This window comes from Saccostrea cucullata, unplaced genomic scaffold, assembly GCF_032062105.1.
Source record: "Saccostrea cucullata isolate Sc308-1 unplaced genomic scaffold, CSIRO_AGI_Scuc_v1 ctg803, whole genome shotgun sequence".
NCBI classification, from domain to species: domain Eukaryota; kingdom Metazoa; phylum Mollusca; class Bivalvia; order Ostreida; family Ostreidae; genus Saccostrea; species Saccostrea cuccullata.
Window position 1 is genome coordinate 164,515 of NW_026925701.1, and position 17,749 is coordinate 182,263.

At 35.3% G+C, this 17,749-nt stretch overlaps 2 protein-coding genes and 1 long non-coding RNA gene across 3 annotated transcripts in view; 1 reads left to right on the forward strand and 2 right to left on the reverse strand.

The window, feature by feature from the left end:
- Window positions 1-17,749, reverse strand: part of LOC134269622 (uncharacterized) — a 41,330-nt gene that overhangs the window by 9,513 nt on the left and 14,068 nt on the right. The window lies entirely within an intron of this gene.
- Window positions 1,308-5,625, forward strand: LOC134269616 (uncharacterized). The gene is made up of 2 exons (XM_062751820.1): window positions 1,308-1,689; window positions 5,030-5,625. Exons 1-2 carry the CDS (start codon window positions 1,440-1,442, stop codon window positions 5,623-5,625), a joined length of 846 nt encoding a protein of 281 aa, XP_062607804.1. The 5' UTR covers window positions 1,308-1,439.
- On the reverse strand, window positions 7,571-14,450 carry LOC134269620 (phenazine biosynthesis-like domain-containing protein 1). Its single transcript, XM_062751825.1, has 9 exons — window positions 14,266-14,450; window positions 13,981-14,080; window positions 12,940-13,038; window positions 11,996-12,105; window positions 10,365-10,394; window positions 10,028-10,116; window positions 9,605-9,798; window positions 8,348-8,410; window positions 7,571-7,685 (listed from the first exon to the last, which is right to left on the reverse strand). Exons 1-9 carry the CDS (start codon window positions 14,353-14,355, stop codon window positions 7,573-7,575), a joined length of 888 nt encoding a protein of 295 aa, XP_062607809.1. The 5' UTR covers window positions 14,356-14,450; the 3' UTR covers window positions 7,571-7,572.

Sequence of the window (17,749 nt, forward strand, 5' to 3'; positions counted from 1 at the left end):
TTTCAGGGAAAGTAAATATCAGATAAATTTTACAAGATAGTACAAGGTGTCTACTGTTTGATTTTCTTGAAAATGAAAATATATTTGCATAAACATAATTTACAAGCTCAGTTATATGATGGCGTTACGTAGGTATCAAACAACTGGGCGACAACGACATGCTGCAAAAAAATTGTCATTTACATGTGATTTATGTTTTATTTTTATAATTATTTTTTACTCTCATATGGTGTGCAGTAAATTTCTGTGCATAAAAATACACGTTTATTAGATTTGAGTTTTTCAATTATGTTTTATTTTTGAAATACGGATTTGGCGACAGTAACGTATGTATCGTTTTCATAAATTCAGAGACGTATTTATCTCGGAAGACTTTTCCCGATTTTGCTCATTTTTGCGGATGTTTACAGACCATAACCTATGTTTACTTGCTCGTACTGAAAAACATTCTTATATTATTAAATATCGAGTAACAAGGGAACGACATTAATTGCACCTTATTGCTGAGAATGGGCGTTAAGCAAAGAGAAGGATTATGACATGAATGAAGGAAGTGTGGTGGAGAATAAAGAAAAATTGAAAGAAATTGCATTCACCATCAGCAGCAAGTCCTGCGATTCTTCATCGGAAGTTCATGCTGGGTTAGAAAGCTTATCTCACCTTTCAGCTACAAGCTCCATAATTTTATCGTTAGATAAAATACCATCCTTGATATCAGTGGTCAAAAGCCCAGCAGTGACTTGTCTTTTATCATTAGATGAAGATAAGGTCCCGATTGCTTGTTTTGACAGGTGAATGAAATAAAGGTAAAAATGGCAAAAACTTTTCAAATGTATTCAAACTATTTCGTAAAATTTTTAAAATACATCATTTTACGGGCCTTCAGATCGCTCTGATCTGACTAGCAAATTAAATTAAAAAATATTTTGATACATGGCGGTCAGATCAAAGCGATCTGAAGGAATGTGGGAGGAGCAGATTATTACTCTTGGCTAGCGAAGACAGAGTAATGTATCATTACGTCATGGCACAATGACGTCGATGTAACCATATGTAGTCCTTTTATCTCTAAAAAATGGAGACTGTGAACAAACCTCCTTCACGTAACCATAGTCCTTTTATCTCTAAAAAATGGAGACTGTGAATTCAATAATTTCTTCCGTCCCGCTAGAAGGAGATATTGATTTAATGGAGTTTATCAAATATGGATAAACCTGGTTATTTCGCGCAGATTAGTTTTTTTACATGTGCTAAGATCGATAACTCCTAATCATTACGTTCATAATTCATCGGGTTCGGTGCTCAAAAATATTTGTTGAATGCGCATGTCTTCTAGAATATTCCTTTCTATTCCATAATTTGAGTGAAGCAGACGCTCAAAATTTTTAGACGATTTAATCGATCATCATCTGCAGTTTCATCTTTGAGTTGTCATAAGTATGTTACGGGCATCGAGAGTTTCGAAGTCTAGAAGTCCCTATTCACGGACAACAACGACAAATTCTGCAGCCAGGGCCAAAAAACGAAGTGTACCTGAAGCAACGCTCCCTCGACCGCATGATGTCGCCATTGTTGACCAGGCACCGATCGTGACTGACCAGGCACCGATCGTGACTCAAAGTCAGACTGTGTCCACTGTCGCCTCCTTAGTTCCCCTGCAGCCCGCTAGTTCAGCTGAAGTTAATCAAGGTACAATTCAATTTGACCCTTTAGATAATTTGCCAAATCCATTTATTAGCACCGCATCACCCCTAGCAGCGCATTTGCCTCAGAAAGTGAAAGAAAAAATTTTCAATAATCAATTCATAAATTTTGGTACACTTCTCTTTCATGATCCGACCTCGACACAACAAAATCAGCTTGTGTTTGAAGATGGTGTATTTCAGGTAAAGCCTAAGCATAAGGAACAAAAAATTTCAAACCTATCACAATGGCTAGATGCTTTTGCAATTTTTGCATCAGTTTATTTAGTCAAACAGCCATCTGAAGCAATCTCATTGTTTAAGTATATGTCATTGATAAAGAGGGGGGCTGAAAAAATCAAGGGAAATTGGTTAGAATATGATATTCAGTTTAGGCTGAAAAAATCTTACAACACCGCTGTAAGTTGGGCTTCTGTTGATGCAGAGCTGTGGATGATCTATATGCATTCGTCCACTGCTCCTACTAACCCTTTATCACGCCAGCAGTCATTGCAGCCCCGCAACAAATGCTACAGTTATAATTATCAGGGCATTTGCAACAAGTCAAATTGCAATTATGTGCATAGTTGTCTAAAATGTAATGCTTTTCATCCTTTGGTGAAATGTTTCAAGGTTAATTCAACTGCTGCGTCAGAACAATCTTCATCACAGACCAATTTCAATAATCGTGCACATTTCCATTCCAGGAACCAGCGGTTCCAGTATTCAAAGTAGTCGCAGTCCAATTCTGCCACATAATTGTCAGAATTTATGGGAACTTGTTCACTCACCTATTAATTGTGAAAATTTGAATCAAATATTATCTACTTACCCAAATGTTCAAGATGCTCATTGTTTGTCCTTGGGTTTCAAATTTGGGTTTTCCTTGAATTTTGATGGTCCTAGGAGGAGGGTGGAGTTTAAAAACATGAAATCTGCAATGCAGTACAGCTTTCAAATACAGGAGAAAATTGATAAGGAAGTTAAGTTAGGAAGAATAATGGGTCCATTTTTATACCCCCCAATATCTAATTTGCGATGTAATCCAATAGGTTTAGTTCCCAAAAAACAAGGTGGTTGGCGAATGATCACAAATTTGTCATATCCAACAGGTGACAGTGTTAATGACTACATAGACCCCAATTTATGTTCTGTCAGTTATTCCACTTTTGATGATGCTGTTTCTTTAATTGCGAGTAAGGGTGAGGGTGCCTTATTAGCAAAAATGGACATTTCCTGTGCATTTCGTCTGTTACCAGTTTGTCCACAGGATTTTTGTTTATTAGGCTTTCAACACTCTGGTGCATATTACATTGACTAGTGCTTACCTATGGGTTGTTCATTGTCGTGCTCTTTATTTGAGAAGTTTTCTACATTCCTTCACTGGGAATTAGCTCAGAGGTCTAAATTGAAAAGCATTATTCACTATTTAGATGATTTTTTGTTTGTAGGAAGGGCCAATTCATCTCAGTGTTTGGATTTAATGAGACAGTTTGAAGAGTTATGTTTAGACTTAGGCATTCCTTTAGCTTTTGAGAAAACAGAGGGACCTTCTACTCGTTTGAGTTTTCTAGGTTTAGGCATAGATACTATTTCCGGAACTATATTTGTTCCAGATGATAAAGTTAGGGAGTTATTGGCAAAGATAAATGGAATACTTAATTCAAAAAAGGTTACTTTGAAAGAAATGCAGTCATTGGCCGGGGCGCTTGCATTTGTGGTTAAGGCATTGCCAGCTGGAAGGGCTTTTTGTTCAAGACTTTATGGTTCAATGACAGGAGTCAAAAAATCTTTCCATTTTATAAGAATTACAGCAGAAATTAAGTTAGACTTGTTAATGTGGGTTCAATTTCTTACTGATTTTAATGGTAGGACACAATTTCCTAGTCTTGTATGGCAGGAAGATGATTCACTCCATTTTTATTCAGATAGTTCAAGTTCTCATGGTTGCGGTGTTGTGTTCGGTAAACATTGGTGTAGTCTGCATTGGCCTCATGGCTGGCCTGAGGAATGCTACAGGGATATCACTTTCCTAGAACTTGTACCTATTGTATTAGGGGTTATGATTTGGGCTGAAAGCTTAAGGAACAAAAAACTCCTACTTCATATTGACAATTTATCTTTGGTGTACATCATTAATAACAAATCATCAAAAAACAAAAGAATTATGATATTAGTCCGGATGTTAGTTCTGCAGACCCTCAAGTTTAATGTACAAATAAAAGCTCAACATATACCAGGTGTTAAAAATGAAATTGCAGATGCTATTTCTCGGTTTCAGTGGACCAGGTTTCGTCAATTGGCTCCTTGGGCAGACCCCTTTCCCTCCATGGTACCTATTCAGTTTTGGAGAGCTATTCAGGAACTGTAGCCAGTCTTCTGCAGGCCAGTGTATCTCAAAATACAGCGAATGTATACCGTCAGGGATTGCAAAGTTTTTTCAATTTTAGACAACAGTTGTCATTCCAGCAGATATGGCCCCCACCCGTTGATCACATGATTAATTTTATAGCATATCTGTCAGAGAGTAATATGGCCTTTTCTACTGTCAAATGCTATTTATCAGGAATCAGTTTCGTCATTAACTTGCATGGTTGGCAGAATCCAGTGGATTCATTTATTATTAAGAAGTTGTTAGCTGGTTACAAGAGATGTAATCCGTCTCAGGATATAAGAAAACCAATTACATTACCTTTGTTGAATAGCATTGTCAGTGTTTTGCCACATTTGTGTTTTTCTGATTTTGAAGCAGCTTTATTTCAGTCTGCTTTTGCATTGGCTTTCTTTGCATTACTAAGGGTGAGTGAAGTGGTGGCTTTGGGTGTCCAGCATATAACTGTATCTAGTGATACCATTGAAATCTTTATCAAAACATCTAAGACTGATCAAATTGGTGCGGGGGCATTTGTGCATGTGAAAAAATCAAATGATACAAATTTATTGTTTCAATCTTTGCAGAAGTTTGCTGCATTAAGTACCAATGTAAAAAGGGTGTCCTATTTTTCTCATTTAAATTCCAAACCCTTAACCGAATACCAGTTTTCGTCCATGTTAAACAAAGCTTTGCAGTTTCTGAATATACAGTCAACTCAATTTAAGACGCACTCATTTCGCATTGGGGGTGCGACCCACTTGTATACAAAAGGGTTTTCAGAGGATCATATTAAGCAGATGGGAAGGTGGCAGTCAGCAGCTTACAAATCGTACATAAGACCATGTTCGTTGTAAATTTACATTGAGTTACACTGTATATGTATTGTCATATGACACAAAGTTACAATTCAAAAAAAAAATAATAATAATAATAAGTGTTTAATTTGCTCATCAATTTTAAATGTTATATTTAGATTCGATTTGGATCATAGGCTCGTCAATTATTCATTGGGCTCACATATATGCGAAGAATTCAAATCAAGAGAATCTTGGGCAGGAGTCTTCCAACATCTTGTGGCATGGAATTCGGGGTATGGTCTGGGAGCAATTATATCCCACAATTGAATTTTTGTTAGCTCGTAACAAGAAGCCAAAGATTATTATTATACATTGTGGGGGCAATAATATTGGTCAGGCTCACAATACATTAAGGGGTCTTCAAAAATATTACAAGTCAACTTTGGCAAATATTGCTAATTTACTTCCACAAACTTTTATAATTTGGTCACATATTTTGCCTCGAAATAATTGGATTAATTGTCTTGCAAATACAGAAGGACAAAACTGTAGACGTAGAATTAATAGTGCCTGTGCTACATTTGTGCTAAATAAGTTTCAGGGTCGGGGTGCATCAGTCAGTTATCCAGATATTAGAGCTCAATGCAAGGAATTATTTAGAAAAGATGGAGTTCATTTGTCAGATTTGGGAAACAGTATTTTTATCAATATTTTGAGGAATGCTTTGGATCATTTCATTGGTTGTAATTTTGTTTCGTCAACATTTCCTTGATGCTTGTCATGAGCCAGTTGTATTTTGGTGCAATTTGTACCTTATTTTGTGTGCACAATTTGTGCTTTAAATGACTTGAGCCGATTTGGCATAATTTTGGTGCAATTTGTACCTTATTTTTTGTGCACAATTTGTGCCTTATGTGACTTAGCCGATTTGGCATAATTTCGGTGCAATTGGTACCTAATTTTGTGTGCACAATTTGTGCTTTTATTGTTACTTTGGGCTGCAAAATTGCCGCCCCAATGTTAGTTTGTGGCGGATGGCTCATGTGACTTGGTCCCTTGACCCATTTGGCATAATTTTGCAAAGAATGCTGTCTCCGGGGGGTGCTGTTTTTTTCCAGGCTCCTTGGATCAAGATGGTATTTCTCTTGCTTATGATTATCCATATTCATTTACCTATGCTGCCATATAATCATCATCGGCGCATACATTGTATTATATCTAATATTTTATTAAATGGCCATGACAAGCACGCCAAAACAATTATTGACTTGTTTTATTGACTATTTTTAGACATCCTTAACCTTTTACAGGGTTTATCTGATCATGTTTGTTTCTGTTGTCGTCCAAGTCCAATGTCGCGAAATAATGGAGTTTATCAAATATGGATAAACCTGGTTATTTCCCGCAGCTTAGTTTTTTACATGTGCTAAGATCGATTACTCCTAATCATTACGTTCATAATTCATCGGGTTCGGTGCTCAAAAATATTTGTTGAATGCGCATGTCTTCTAGAATATTCCTTTCTATTCCATAATTTGAGAGTGAAGCAGACGCTCAAAATTTTTAAACCCACCCTCCCTCCCCCTAAGTCGATTTTATATTCCCCTTAAGCATATATGTCATGATTTATTGCAATGTAAATTTTCTTTTGGTGTTTTTCTCGTTTTCGTTTAATTTCTCGTTTCAGCGTCATGGCATGGATCAAATGCTGAATAGGATCCACCTTATTGATGTGCTTGGCAGACCTTTCAAAGTTCCAGTTGTTTGTGGTGTTTTTAACTTTGTTAAGCATAATTTTGCAAAGAATGCTGTCTCCGGGGGGTACTGTTTTTTCCAGGCTCCTTGGATCAAGATGGTATTTCTCTTGCTTATGATTATCCATATTCATTTACCTATGCTGCCATATAATCATCATCGGCGCATACATTGTATTATATCTAATATTTTATTAAATGGCCATGACAAGCACGCCAAAACAATTATTGACTTGTTTTATTGACTATTTTTAGACATCCTTAACCTTTTACAGGGTTTATCTGATCATGTTTGTTTCTGTTGTCGTCCAAGTCCAATGTCGCGAAATAATGTGTATGTTAATTCAACTGAAACCAACATTGAAACATCCCAAGCTCCTCCAGCAAAGAGAGGGATTCTAACACGAATGAGAGAAGAGTGGTGGAGAATTTTTTAAACTATCCACACATTTTATCACTCTTCCAAGACTGGAAAATTACAGTGTAATTGCAATGATATCATTGTTGGACCAGGAGAATACTGCCAAGGGAAAGAATAGCTTGTTTGATGGCAATAAAACACGAGCTGACTACCGGTACATACTGGTAGTTAGTCAGTGTTGGGTGCATGGTCTTGCAAAGTGTATGGAAATATGAGACTCTCTTCAATCGTTATATATATATACCAAAACAGAATTTTTCAAGCACAGTTGAAACTCAATCTATTTCCATTTATCTAGCTTTCTATATCATCTTAAATTCATTTCGTGTTTATCTGTTCTTTTTACATTTATTTATAAATTTATTAAATTTTGCGTTGTGTTGTTTTTGAACTTTATTTCAGGCACATTTGAACATTTTCAGCTTCCTCTCCACTGAACCAATTACAACCAATACTATGGCTTATAAAAAGGAACAACAGAATTGTCCACAGAATATGAATGGCCCATCCAGAATTAATAAGTAATGAAACAAATGAAAATTTGTCACAATAGTAGGGATCCCCTGAGGACCGTAACAGCCTGGCCAATGAGGTCCACTCTGTCCCCCTCCAGGATCCTCATTCTGACATCACCCCCACGTTGTGAACACTGCCGAGCTAAATAAAGGCAGAATCTTAAAAAATGGTTTTAAATAAGAAAGTTAATGTGCATGTACGTAAACTGACATATTTGAAATTAAGCTCAATCACTAAGTACTGAGGAGCTGGTGTAATCATGAATAGTGCATCACATTTAAGTGCTGTGTTTTCCATTTGTTAATGGTATTCATGAATTAGCACTTTGTTGTCTGGGTAGAACCCACTTTTTTTAAAATACCCATATAGTAAATCTTAAGATTGATTTGATAATGATGATAGAAAAATAAATATAAGCCAATCTACAAATTTAATTTTCCAGTAAACATTCCTTTTAACTTTATTTAGATGGATCTATGTTAATAAAGTAACAAAGTCTAGCTTATTTAAGTTATGCATGGTAAAACTTGAACATTTTTAACATTTCATACTAAGATTCCATGCAAGAAAATGTTAAGTAAATTTCCCAGTAATACCCACAATGTCCCACATAACCATGATATTCCCTGATGTTCATAGGTTTATACTGTATTTTTTTAAACCACATTATTTTAAACATACACATACTGTCTATACAAAAAGCACATCACTGCATATTAAAATAACAAATCTACATCCAGTTAATTATAATCAAACTCCAGACAAAATCTGTTTCAAATTCAATAATTTTACAAGTTACTTACCAAATAATTCTTTTTTAGAGAGAACTTTCCCCCAGTAGTGGGCCAAAACTGTGTGGGCTGAACCTAAGTAGATCATAAAATTGTAAATCAGAATAAAACCTTTTGAAACCGTTTATTTATTTTTTTTTTGTGAATCTGTGCAATCTTTCCTGCCCTATACATGTAGGACTCCAAAGTGCGATGGGACTCCAAAGTCTGATGGCCACACCAAAGTCCGATGGTCTGCGCCAAACCCCGATGGTGTGACACGCCAAAGTCCAATGGGGCTAAAAACAATTAACGTTTATGACGTCATAGTACTACTGTGCAAAAAATGCGATGCTGTGCCATGCCAAGGCCTGATTGTTTAAAATAAATACAAATAAATATTAAATGCAAAGATTAACCCTAATCTTTTGGATATAGGTGCGAGACTAGCACTTATCACTCAAAAATTGTGTAACAACTATAAGCTAGATATCTTGGATGGGTGCAGGACTAACCCAAATCAGTCCAATAGTGTGAGAGGACTAACCATAAAATCTCTCGGGTGAGTTCGAAGAAACATACTGGTGTTCAAGAACTAACCCTTAATCAGTCGAATGGTGTACAAGGACTAACCCTAATAGCTCTCATGGGCGAAAACAATAAGCAAAATCAGTAAAATTGTATGCCAGACAAATACTAAATCAATGGATTTTGAATGCAGGGCAACGTCATGACGTCGGACTAGTGTGACGTCATAAATGTTGATTGTTCCTTCGCACCATTGGACTTTGGCGTATCAGACCATCGCACTTTAGAGCAACGTGTCTCATAGGAAACGAGCCATCGGAGTTTAGCATGACCATCGGACTTTGGCGTCCGTTAAGACACCGAACCATTGGGGTTTGGCGCAGACCATCGGGGTTTTGCGAGACCATCAGACTTTGGCGTCACCATCGCACTTTGGAGTCTTACATACATATACTACCATCTCATTAGAATTAAACGAATATGAAATCTAGGTCCCTTTTATACATAACAGTTCCCAAAATCTTAATTAAAGTTATCTAAGATTAAATTACAAAGCGAATCTAAATAAGTAGGTATACTTAGTTACACTTAGTATCCAAAATACCCTAAAATATTATAACAACCAAGAAGATTTGACATTTATTGCCTGTGATAAATACTTGCATTTAAAAATAATCAATTTTAATTCAAATGCCCTGTTTTGAGATAAAGTATTTGTACAGAACTACATGTATTGGGATCATGAAAACTTATTAAATATACCTGTAACAGGGTCTTCTGGAATGCCATTCCAGGGAGCAAAATATCGAGAAACAAAGTCATAAACCTCCCCTTCTAAACTGACAGCCCCGTTTTCCTGACCTCCTCTCAAGGTCACTATAACACCCTTGACCTTTCCAGTTGCCTCGGCAGCCACCATGCTGGAAATGTCTGGTCTCAGAGATTCTAGCTGGTTTCTAAAAAGGAAAAGTTATGTTATGTTATATTTGAATTACCAGTATATAACATTTAATATATGAAATTCGGGTCTTGTCTAATATACCAGTATATGTAAAATGTACCCTCATTAGAGTAAGTGCAAATTTCTGGCATATCTGGTATGTACACATACCAATTAAAATGTTACTCATATAAATTTTCTTCCGTAAAAATTATTCTTCATTAATTTTCTATGCAGTTATCTACCTTGTCATATTGTCTGTAAGTCTCACAAGAAGTTTCTTTGTTATGGGGGAATATTCCAATGCCTCTATACACTCCCTAGATATGATCAACTGAAAAATGGTGAAAACTTCTTTATCAAATAATAAATGTAATTAAAATCAAAAAATAATCATTAAACTTTAATCAATTGGTGAATGATAGAAAATTTTCTTGAGATACCGACTGAAAGTTTACACATGTACTTCTAAATTTATAGGTTTGAGATAAAATATGGAGATATGTGAGAGGGAAAATGCTAGTAATCCTACTGACAAACTCACCTCATCTTCTAACAATCCACATAACAAGGCCTACTTACATCTAATAACTTGCTGTAATCAGCTTTGTCCTGCATAAAAAGAGGCAAATAAAATATCACATGAGTTCTAAAATTTTTCTGAAGCATTGAAAAAAGGCATACAATAATACTGTAAAGACACTTTTTCCCAGGGGTCATACTTCCACAAAATTAAAATTTCAGTTCAATCCTCTGGTACAAAATCATTTGAATTTTTTTTTACAAGTTTGGGGTCAGGGCCCACAGCCAAACCAAACAAGAGGCCCATGGGCCACATCGCTCACCTGAGTAACTTGGGTGAGGCAGATCTTTACCAGATTCCCCCTCTTGCTATATCTATCATGCCCAACAACCCCCTTCCCTTTTTTATTTTAAAACTTTAGAATCTACACTACCCAAGGATGCTTCCACATCAGTTTCAGCTTTCCTGGCCCAGTGGTTCTTGAGAAGAAGATTTTTTAAAGATTTGTTCTACATATTTCTATGTAAAACTTGGATTCCCTATTGTGGTCCCGCCCCACCCCCAGGGGTCATGATTTTAACAATTTAATATCTACACTACCCAAGGATGCTTCCACATAAGTTTCAGCTTCCCTGGCCCCTTGGTTCTTGAGAAGAAGATTTTTAAAGATTTGTTCTATATATTTCTATGTAAAACTTGGATTCCCTATTGTGGCCCGGCCCTACCCCCGGGGGTCACTATTTTAAAAATTTAATATATACACTACCCAAGGATGCTCCCACATAAGTTTCAGCATTCCTGGCCCAGTAGTTCTTGAGAAGAAGATTTTTAAAGATTTGTTCTATATATTTCTATGTAAAACTTGGATTTCCTATCGTGGCCCCGCCCTACCCCAGGGGGTCATGATTTCAACAATTTAATATATACACTACCCAAGGATGCTTCCATATAAGTTTCAGTTTTCCTGGCCCAGTAGTTCTTGAGAAGAAGATTTTTAAAGATTTGTTCTATATATTTCTATGTAAAACTTGGATTCCCTATTGTGGTCCCGCCCTACCCCCGGGGGTCATGATTTTAACAACTTAATATCTACACTACCCAAGGATGCTTCCACATAAGTTTCAGCTTTCCTGGCTCAGTGGTTCTTGAGAAGAAGATTTTTTAGTGACCCCACCCTATTTTTGTCTTTTCTTGATTATCTCCCCTTGTAAGGGGACTTGGCCCTTCATTTTAAGAATTTAAGCTCCCCTTTACCCAAGGATGCTTTGTACCAAGTTTGGTTAAAATTGGCCCATTGGTTCTTGAGAAGAAGTCGAAAATGTGAAAAGTTTACAGACGGACGGTCGGACAGACGGACGGACGGACGGCTCAGGTGAGCTAAAAATATTGATTTATTAAATCTTATGTATATTTTGGACATAAAAGGGGCCTAGGTCCCCCTCTAAATCCGCCAGTGTATGGTATCTTTTTGAAAAAAAATTTTGCACATTTTTTCATAAACTTAGATATTGAATATTTCATGTTTGAAAACACTTTTCTTTGACTTGTACATTTGCACATATTGGAAAAATCAAGCACTACAGACCTTAGCAGTTATAAGCTGATTCAGCTCTCTGCACTGGTATACATGTAGACCATGCAACCTCTGTCATAAATGGAGATTTTTTTATGTATTAGCGACTGAACTCACCTGTGAAACTGTTTCATTCAAAGGAAAATTCATAACAAATCCATTTCCATCTTTGGTTACCACCAATTCACCACTGAGAGAGTCAAAAGTCACACTTGATGAGGGATTACCTGGAAAGTGATGGAGATAATTAAATTATTAATACATCTATGAAATGCACTAATGTAGGTTAAAATATACTATCAATACTAAGACATATGTCAAAAGGAGCGGCATTTTTGTATACAGTAAAACATGGTTATGAACTCCCTTATAATGAATTGACACTTACAGCAAACTGATTTTCACTCCCCATGACATTATTATACATTTTAAACTGGACAGACATAAACAATAATGCTTATAGAGAAGCAAAAACATTCGTTCCTGGCACTTCCTTAAAACAATGTTTATATAATCTGGATGAATCCAGTCATTTAAGTTCTTCAGAGCAATAACAAATCATATTGACATCACATGTCTAGTGTACTGGTAGGGTAGTTCCATTACATTCTTAAATTTCAGGCCAGGGTGTGAGAATGTGAGGCTGACAGCCTAATTAACTGAGCGAGCTTTGGAATGAGAATGTGAGGTAGAAAGAGATGTGACAATTTGAGAAAGAGAGGGTGATTAAGATAAAATTCCCCATGTGAACAGAAGGCTATAACATGAGGGAGCTTTGGAATGAGAATGTGAGGTAGAAAGAGATGTGACAATTTGAGGAAGAGAGGGTGATTAAGATAAAATTCCCCATGTGAACAGAAGGCTATAACATGATGTCTTTGCTTTGCCATCCTCACATTCTTGCATCCTCATATTGTCACCTTTATATTTTTTTCCCATAAAGGACGGAGAGTGGTGACCCTTAAAGTATACTATAGAAACTTCAACATATTATGCATTGTCATCATAATGGTATATTCTTTGATCATGAACAAAATTGTTAATAAGTAATACAACATTACCTAACTCATTGTATAATACTGCAGCAGTTGCCAGTGTAGCATGTCCACATAAATTCACTTCATTGGTTGGAGTAAACCATCGGATATGAAATCGATTACCTATAAATGAGAAATACACTTTACCTATTTTTGCTTGAAAATGCCTAATTACATCTCTCTTTTTTTATCATGAATTCCTGAACCCACCAATTGGTATAGCTAAAAAAATTGCCTGTATTCAAAGAAAGCAACACGTTCCCAAGCTGTTACAGGACAACACCTTATCTTGAGTACAAAAGGGGTAGCCCTAAAGGGACCTACAATATTCAGCCACCACAATTGCTAAAAAGACATCAAAGGGCGTAACAATATACAAGTTACAACTTGTACATGTTTACATACATTCTCTTTTAGGTTTATAAACTGCCCCAACCCAGTTTATACCGTATAAAATGGGTAAACTCATTCCTTATAATTTAATTTTCATTCATTTGATGTAAGAAAATAAGATGATTGTTGTAATAAAATGACTTCAATTTGTACAAAATTTGAATGTAACGTCAGGTGGATTGATACGTTTTTGACGCAAGTCATTGTGACGTAGGCAACCCATTTTACATGATATAGAGTAAATTTTTTATCCAATCAAATACAGCGTTACAACCAGAATTAAATTATTCACAAATAACAAGATTTCAAGTTGTTACATAAAAGTTTCAAATTATCACTGAAGTCATCCTCACAATGTCAGGGGTCCAGTCTACATGTGGCAGGGAAACCAGACAAGTTTTTACAGGTTGACTGCAGCTATGTCAATTATAGAAATTACAAATCCATGATTGTATTCTAATCTACTGACATATAACAAAGCTTTTCAGTGACAAACAAGTGTAACATTTGCATTGAACTGTTGCGTTGCCAACTGCTTAATTTTTTTTACCTTTGTATCTCGATTAGAAACTGCACAACTGCACCCCCCCCCCAAAAAAACGATCTTTTTAGAAGTCCCATGGCTATGATTGGACTCAAAATCCATGACTTATGTGGATAACTGAAATATACCCTTTGAAAATGAGCCATTCTTCTCTTTGTTGCGCAGGAAAACGGTTTCTGACAAATTCATCTCTGCTGCAATTCTCTGCATCTGCTCTTCGGACAAGTCCTAAAATAAAATATTAATCAGTTAATGCAAAATAATAATTAATCACTTAAAATAGTAAAAGAAATCTGACTGTATTTAACGTAATGCCCAGCATCTTAACACAAGAGAGACCCACAATGAGTCAAAAATGTAAAATTTGTAAATTTAAAAAATAAAATAAGAAATTAGGAAAACTGTCAACTAACGTGCTCTGGAGAAACTAAACAAATTGCTGCTGGATTCCCCTCAAATGCTACCCGTGTGAACGCATCCACTGTATAAATAGGAATTTCCATGTCCAGGAAAGATCGGAAACGGACTGAAACTTGAAATATTTTTTGAAACGTTCGAATTTCCTCTTAACTGTTTAAAGTCGGGATCGGCATACAAACTTTTCTTTTGATAAGTCTTACGTTCATTCAATTTCCCCATTCTTGATAGGTCGTGCTTTAACATTTGAGTTAAACAGTAGGTTTTACATATATTGTTGATCATTGATCTCCCTTATAAAAGTAAAAAAAAAATATAATAATAAAACACAAATTGAAAACAAAACAAAGGAGATGGTTACTTTTTTATCTAATCCTTGATTCAGTTTATATCGAAGCTCGGTTCAGCACTGAAATCCCCCAGTGTACATGGTGTATTAACTACTAAGCAAACACAACAAGAAAGCATGTAGTTCTGAAATGTGCTGAGCAACTAAATCGCTTCTTGAGGTAATAAAACCATAGCCTTATTTGTCATGGCCGTAGGAACCGGGGGAGGGGGAGGGGCCCTAATTTTGTCGATATATTGTATACTATGGAAAGCATACATTCTAATAAAAACGTCTGGTGAAATTACTGATTCAATTTTCTCTTTAAACATTCAATTAAAATTATTTGACAGCAGTACCAGGCTTTAACAATAAAAGTCTCCGTTATATATATATTTGGAATATATGGGAGTTGTCTCCTCTTATACATACAAATTAAAGAGAAAAAATGCCAAAAGTCTAGATAAAATATTTCAACCAATGTTTAGTTTAATTATGGTACTGCAACTCACGGATTATTTTTCTCGACTGAATATTTTATCATTAACAGTTTCGCAACGCCAATGCAGTAGTTTTATCTGTACCAAGACACAAGATATTTTATTTACCAAGGGCCCCGAACGGCATTTCAACATACATAAATGTACAATTTAAACATTTTTTTAACAATATAATTTTTTTTAAAAAATAAACATTTATGTAAATGACCAAGTTACATAATAATATTGTTCTGAGTGTCAATGATCATACATAATACAAGTGTCCAGAAGAATGTCAATGATCACAAAACAATACATGTAAACTAAACATGTATACATTTAAATGGCTTCCCTTACCAAAATACTCACCTTCTGGCAACATCTTCTAGCATTATTGCCGCAATATTGCAGCAACATTCTGGCAATACATTGCAGCAATATTGCGGCAATATCGTTTTTCGTATGTAAATTAGATTTTCGGCAATATTGCCAGAAAAGTGATGCGGCAATATTGCGGCAAATTATTGTAGCAACATTCTGGCAGTATATTGCAGCAATATTGCAGCAATTTCGTTTTTCGTATGTAAATTAGATTTGCGGCAATATTGCCAGAAAGGTGTTGCGGCAATGTTGCTGCAAAGCAATTGCAGTACATGTATTATTTCAGGTTTTGCTGCAACAATATTGGGACACTGCAGTACAACCTATATAAATTGGTACTGTATTTAATAGAAAAAATGATCTATCAGTCTAACAATTGACAAATTGTGCTGAGGAACATAAAAATCAATAGCATAATAAGCTACAGAGTCAGTAAGAAATAGCTACTTTTAATAGCTTATGCTATTCTTTGAAAAGATAGAAAAATTTTGTTGAAAAAAGATGTGTTTTTGAAACACTATATGCCCCAAGAGGCAACAAAGTTTGAAAAACCATTTTTAGAATATAGGTCACAGTCAAAGTCACAAGGTCATTGATCTTGGTGTCATTTGAAAGAACTTAATTAGTGGAATATGCATCCTAAATATGAAGTCTCTATCTCTTATGGTTCAAAATTTATGGTGGAGGTTTAGGTCATTGACCTTGGTGTCATTTGAAAGAGCATAATTAGTGGAGAATGCATACCAAATATAAGGTTGCCATCTTTCATGGTTCAAAAGTTATGTCAAAGGTTCAAAAAATCTATTTTAAGCATATGGGTCACAGCCAAGGTTGCTAAATATATAGTCTCTATTTCTCATGGTCTTTAAATTATGGTGAATATTCAATAAAAAAAACTATTTTTAACATATAGGTCACAGTCAAGGTCACAACGTCATTGACAAAGGTGTCATTTGAAAGGACTTAATAAGTGGAGTATGCATACCAAAATAAGAAGTCTCTATCTCTCATTGGTTCAAAAGTTATCACTTATGGCAAAGGTTGAAGTTTACAAACAGACAGGACAAAAACAATATGCGCCCCCAATCTATCAATCCAGGCACATAAAAAATGTGTATATAAAAAATATCAATATGCCAATATGAAAATGTCCAGCAACTCTGCATCATTTTTCAAATAACCTTAATTAGCTGCCCATCACATATTCCCAAATGTCAATTAATCAGTATAATGTATAATATATATAGCTTGTTTGTAATTTCCAACATATATAGAATCATTATTTTCTTGCAGGTATTCAAATTTATGCAATAAATTAATTATATATATGTTCATGCATTTAATTGATAATTAACATGCATTCATCTTTTCCTGCAACAGTGGTATGATATATATTAGACATACAAGTATGGTATACATGCATCACAAGCACTAGTTGAAATACATAATTTTTCTTATTTTATCTCCATAGAATCATTCATCTATAAAAGAGTATGGTTTTGACTTACCAAGTTTGATATATATACCATGAAAACAGTTAGACATTCCTATAATTCTTTCAGAAGGCCATGCCATGGAAACTGCTGAAATTCTTTTTTTCTGGCTATTCCACATTATTCAGTCTTACTAGTCATCATGTCTAATCCTATCGTACACAATTAACAACTCCAATTAACTTGATACCATTCAATAATGAAGCAAACATGCTTGCCTTTGAATACCCTCCATTCTATTTAAAAAGAGGAAGTAAATGACTGAGCAGAAATTTTTTTTCTGGCAGTATTGCCAGAATGTCACCAGAAGTTGTTGCCGCTAGCGGTGATATTTCACTAACCCAAAAAAGCTTGTTTCTGGTGACAAAAATGTGTTGCTGCAATGTTGCCGCAATATAGCGGCAATATTGCTGCAATAATTTTAGTTTGGTAAGGGTTAGCATGCATAAACATGATGACAGAATCTATGTATTTATACATTGGTTCTTTTACCATTTTCAGAAATAAATTTTCCAAGTAAGCATAAAATTTCTTTATTTTCATTATTCAATATCCATATAAGTTTTTCAGCAGGTGTCAAAGAAGAGAAGTTTGGGTTGATTTTGATATTGTTTCCATTAATTGCAACCTTTCATTGCTATATATTTTGGACAAATAAGCAAAAAATGTTGTTCATCTTCAACTTCCTGCACATTACATTGAGAACACTTTCTAGATTCAGGGGGAAGTCCTGCATATATCTTCCCCTTTCAATATTTAATTGATGTGCAGAAATGCGGAGTTTAGTTATATTTTTCCT

Bases quoted from the DNA above. Each gene is read 5' to 3' on its own strand.
- LOC134269616 (XM_062751820.1), top strand. From the start codon at position 1,440: ATGTTACGGGCATCGAGAGTTTCGAAGTCTAGAAGTCCCTATTCACGG. The intron at 1,690-5,029 runs GTACAATTCAAT...TGTTATATTTAG, and splicing joins TTCAGCTGAAGTTAATCAAG to ATTCGATTTGGATCATAGGC.
- LOC134269620 (XM_062751825.1), bottom strand. From the start codon at position 14,355: ATGGAAATTCCTATTTATACAGTGGATGCGTTCACACGGGTAGCATTT. The intron at 14,081-14,265 runs GTTAGTTGACAG...ATTTTATTTTAG, and splicing joins GTTTAGTTTCTCCAGAGCAC to GACTTGTCCGAAGAGCAGAT. The intron at 10,395-11,995 runs GTGAGTTCAGTC...CTTTTTATGCAG, and splicing joins TGAATGAAACAGTTTCACAG to GACAAAGCTGATTACAGCAA.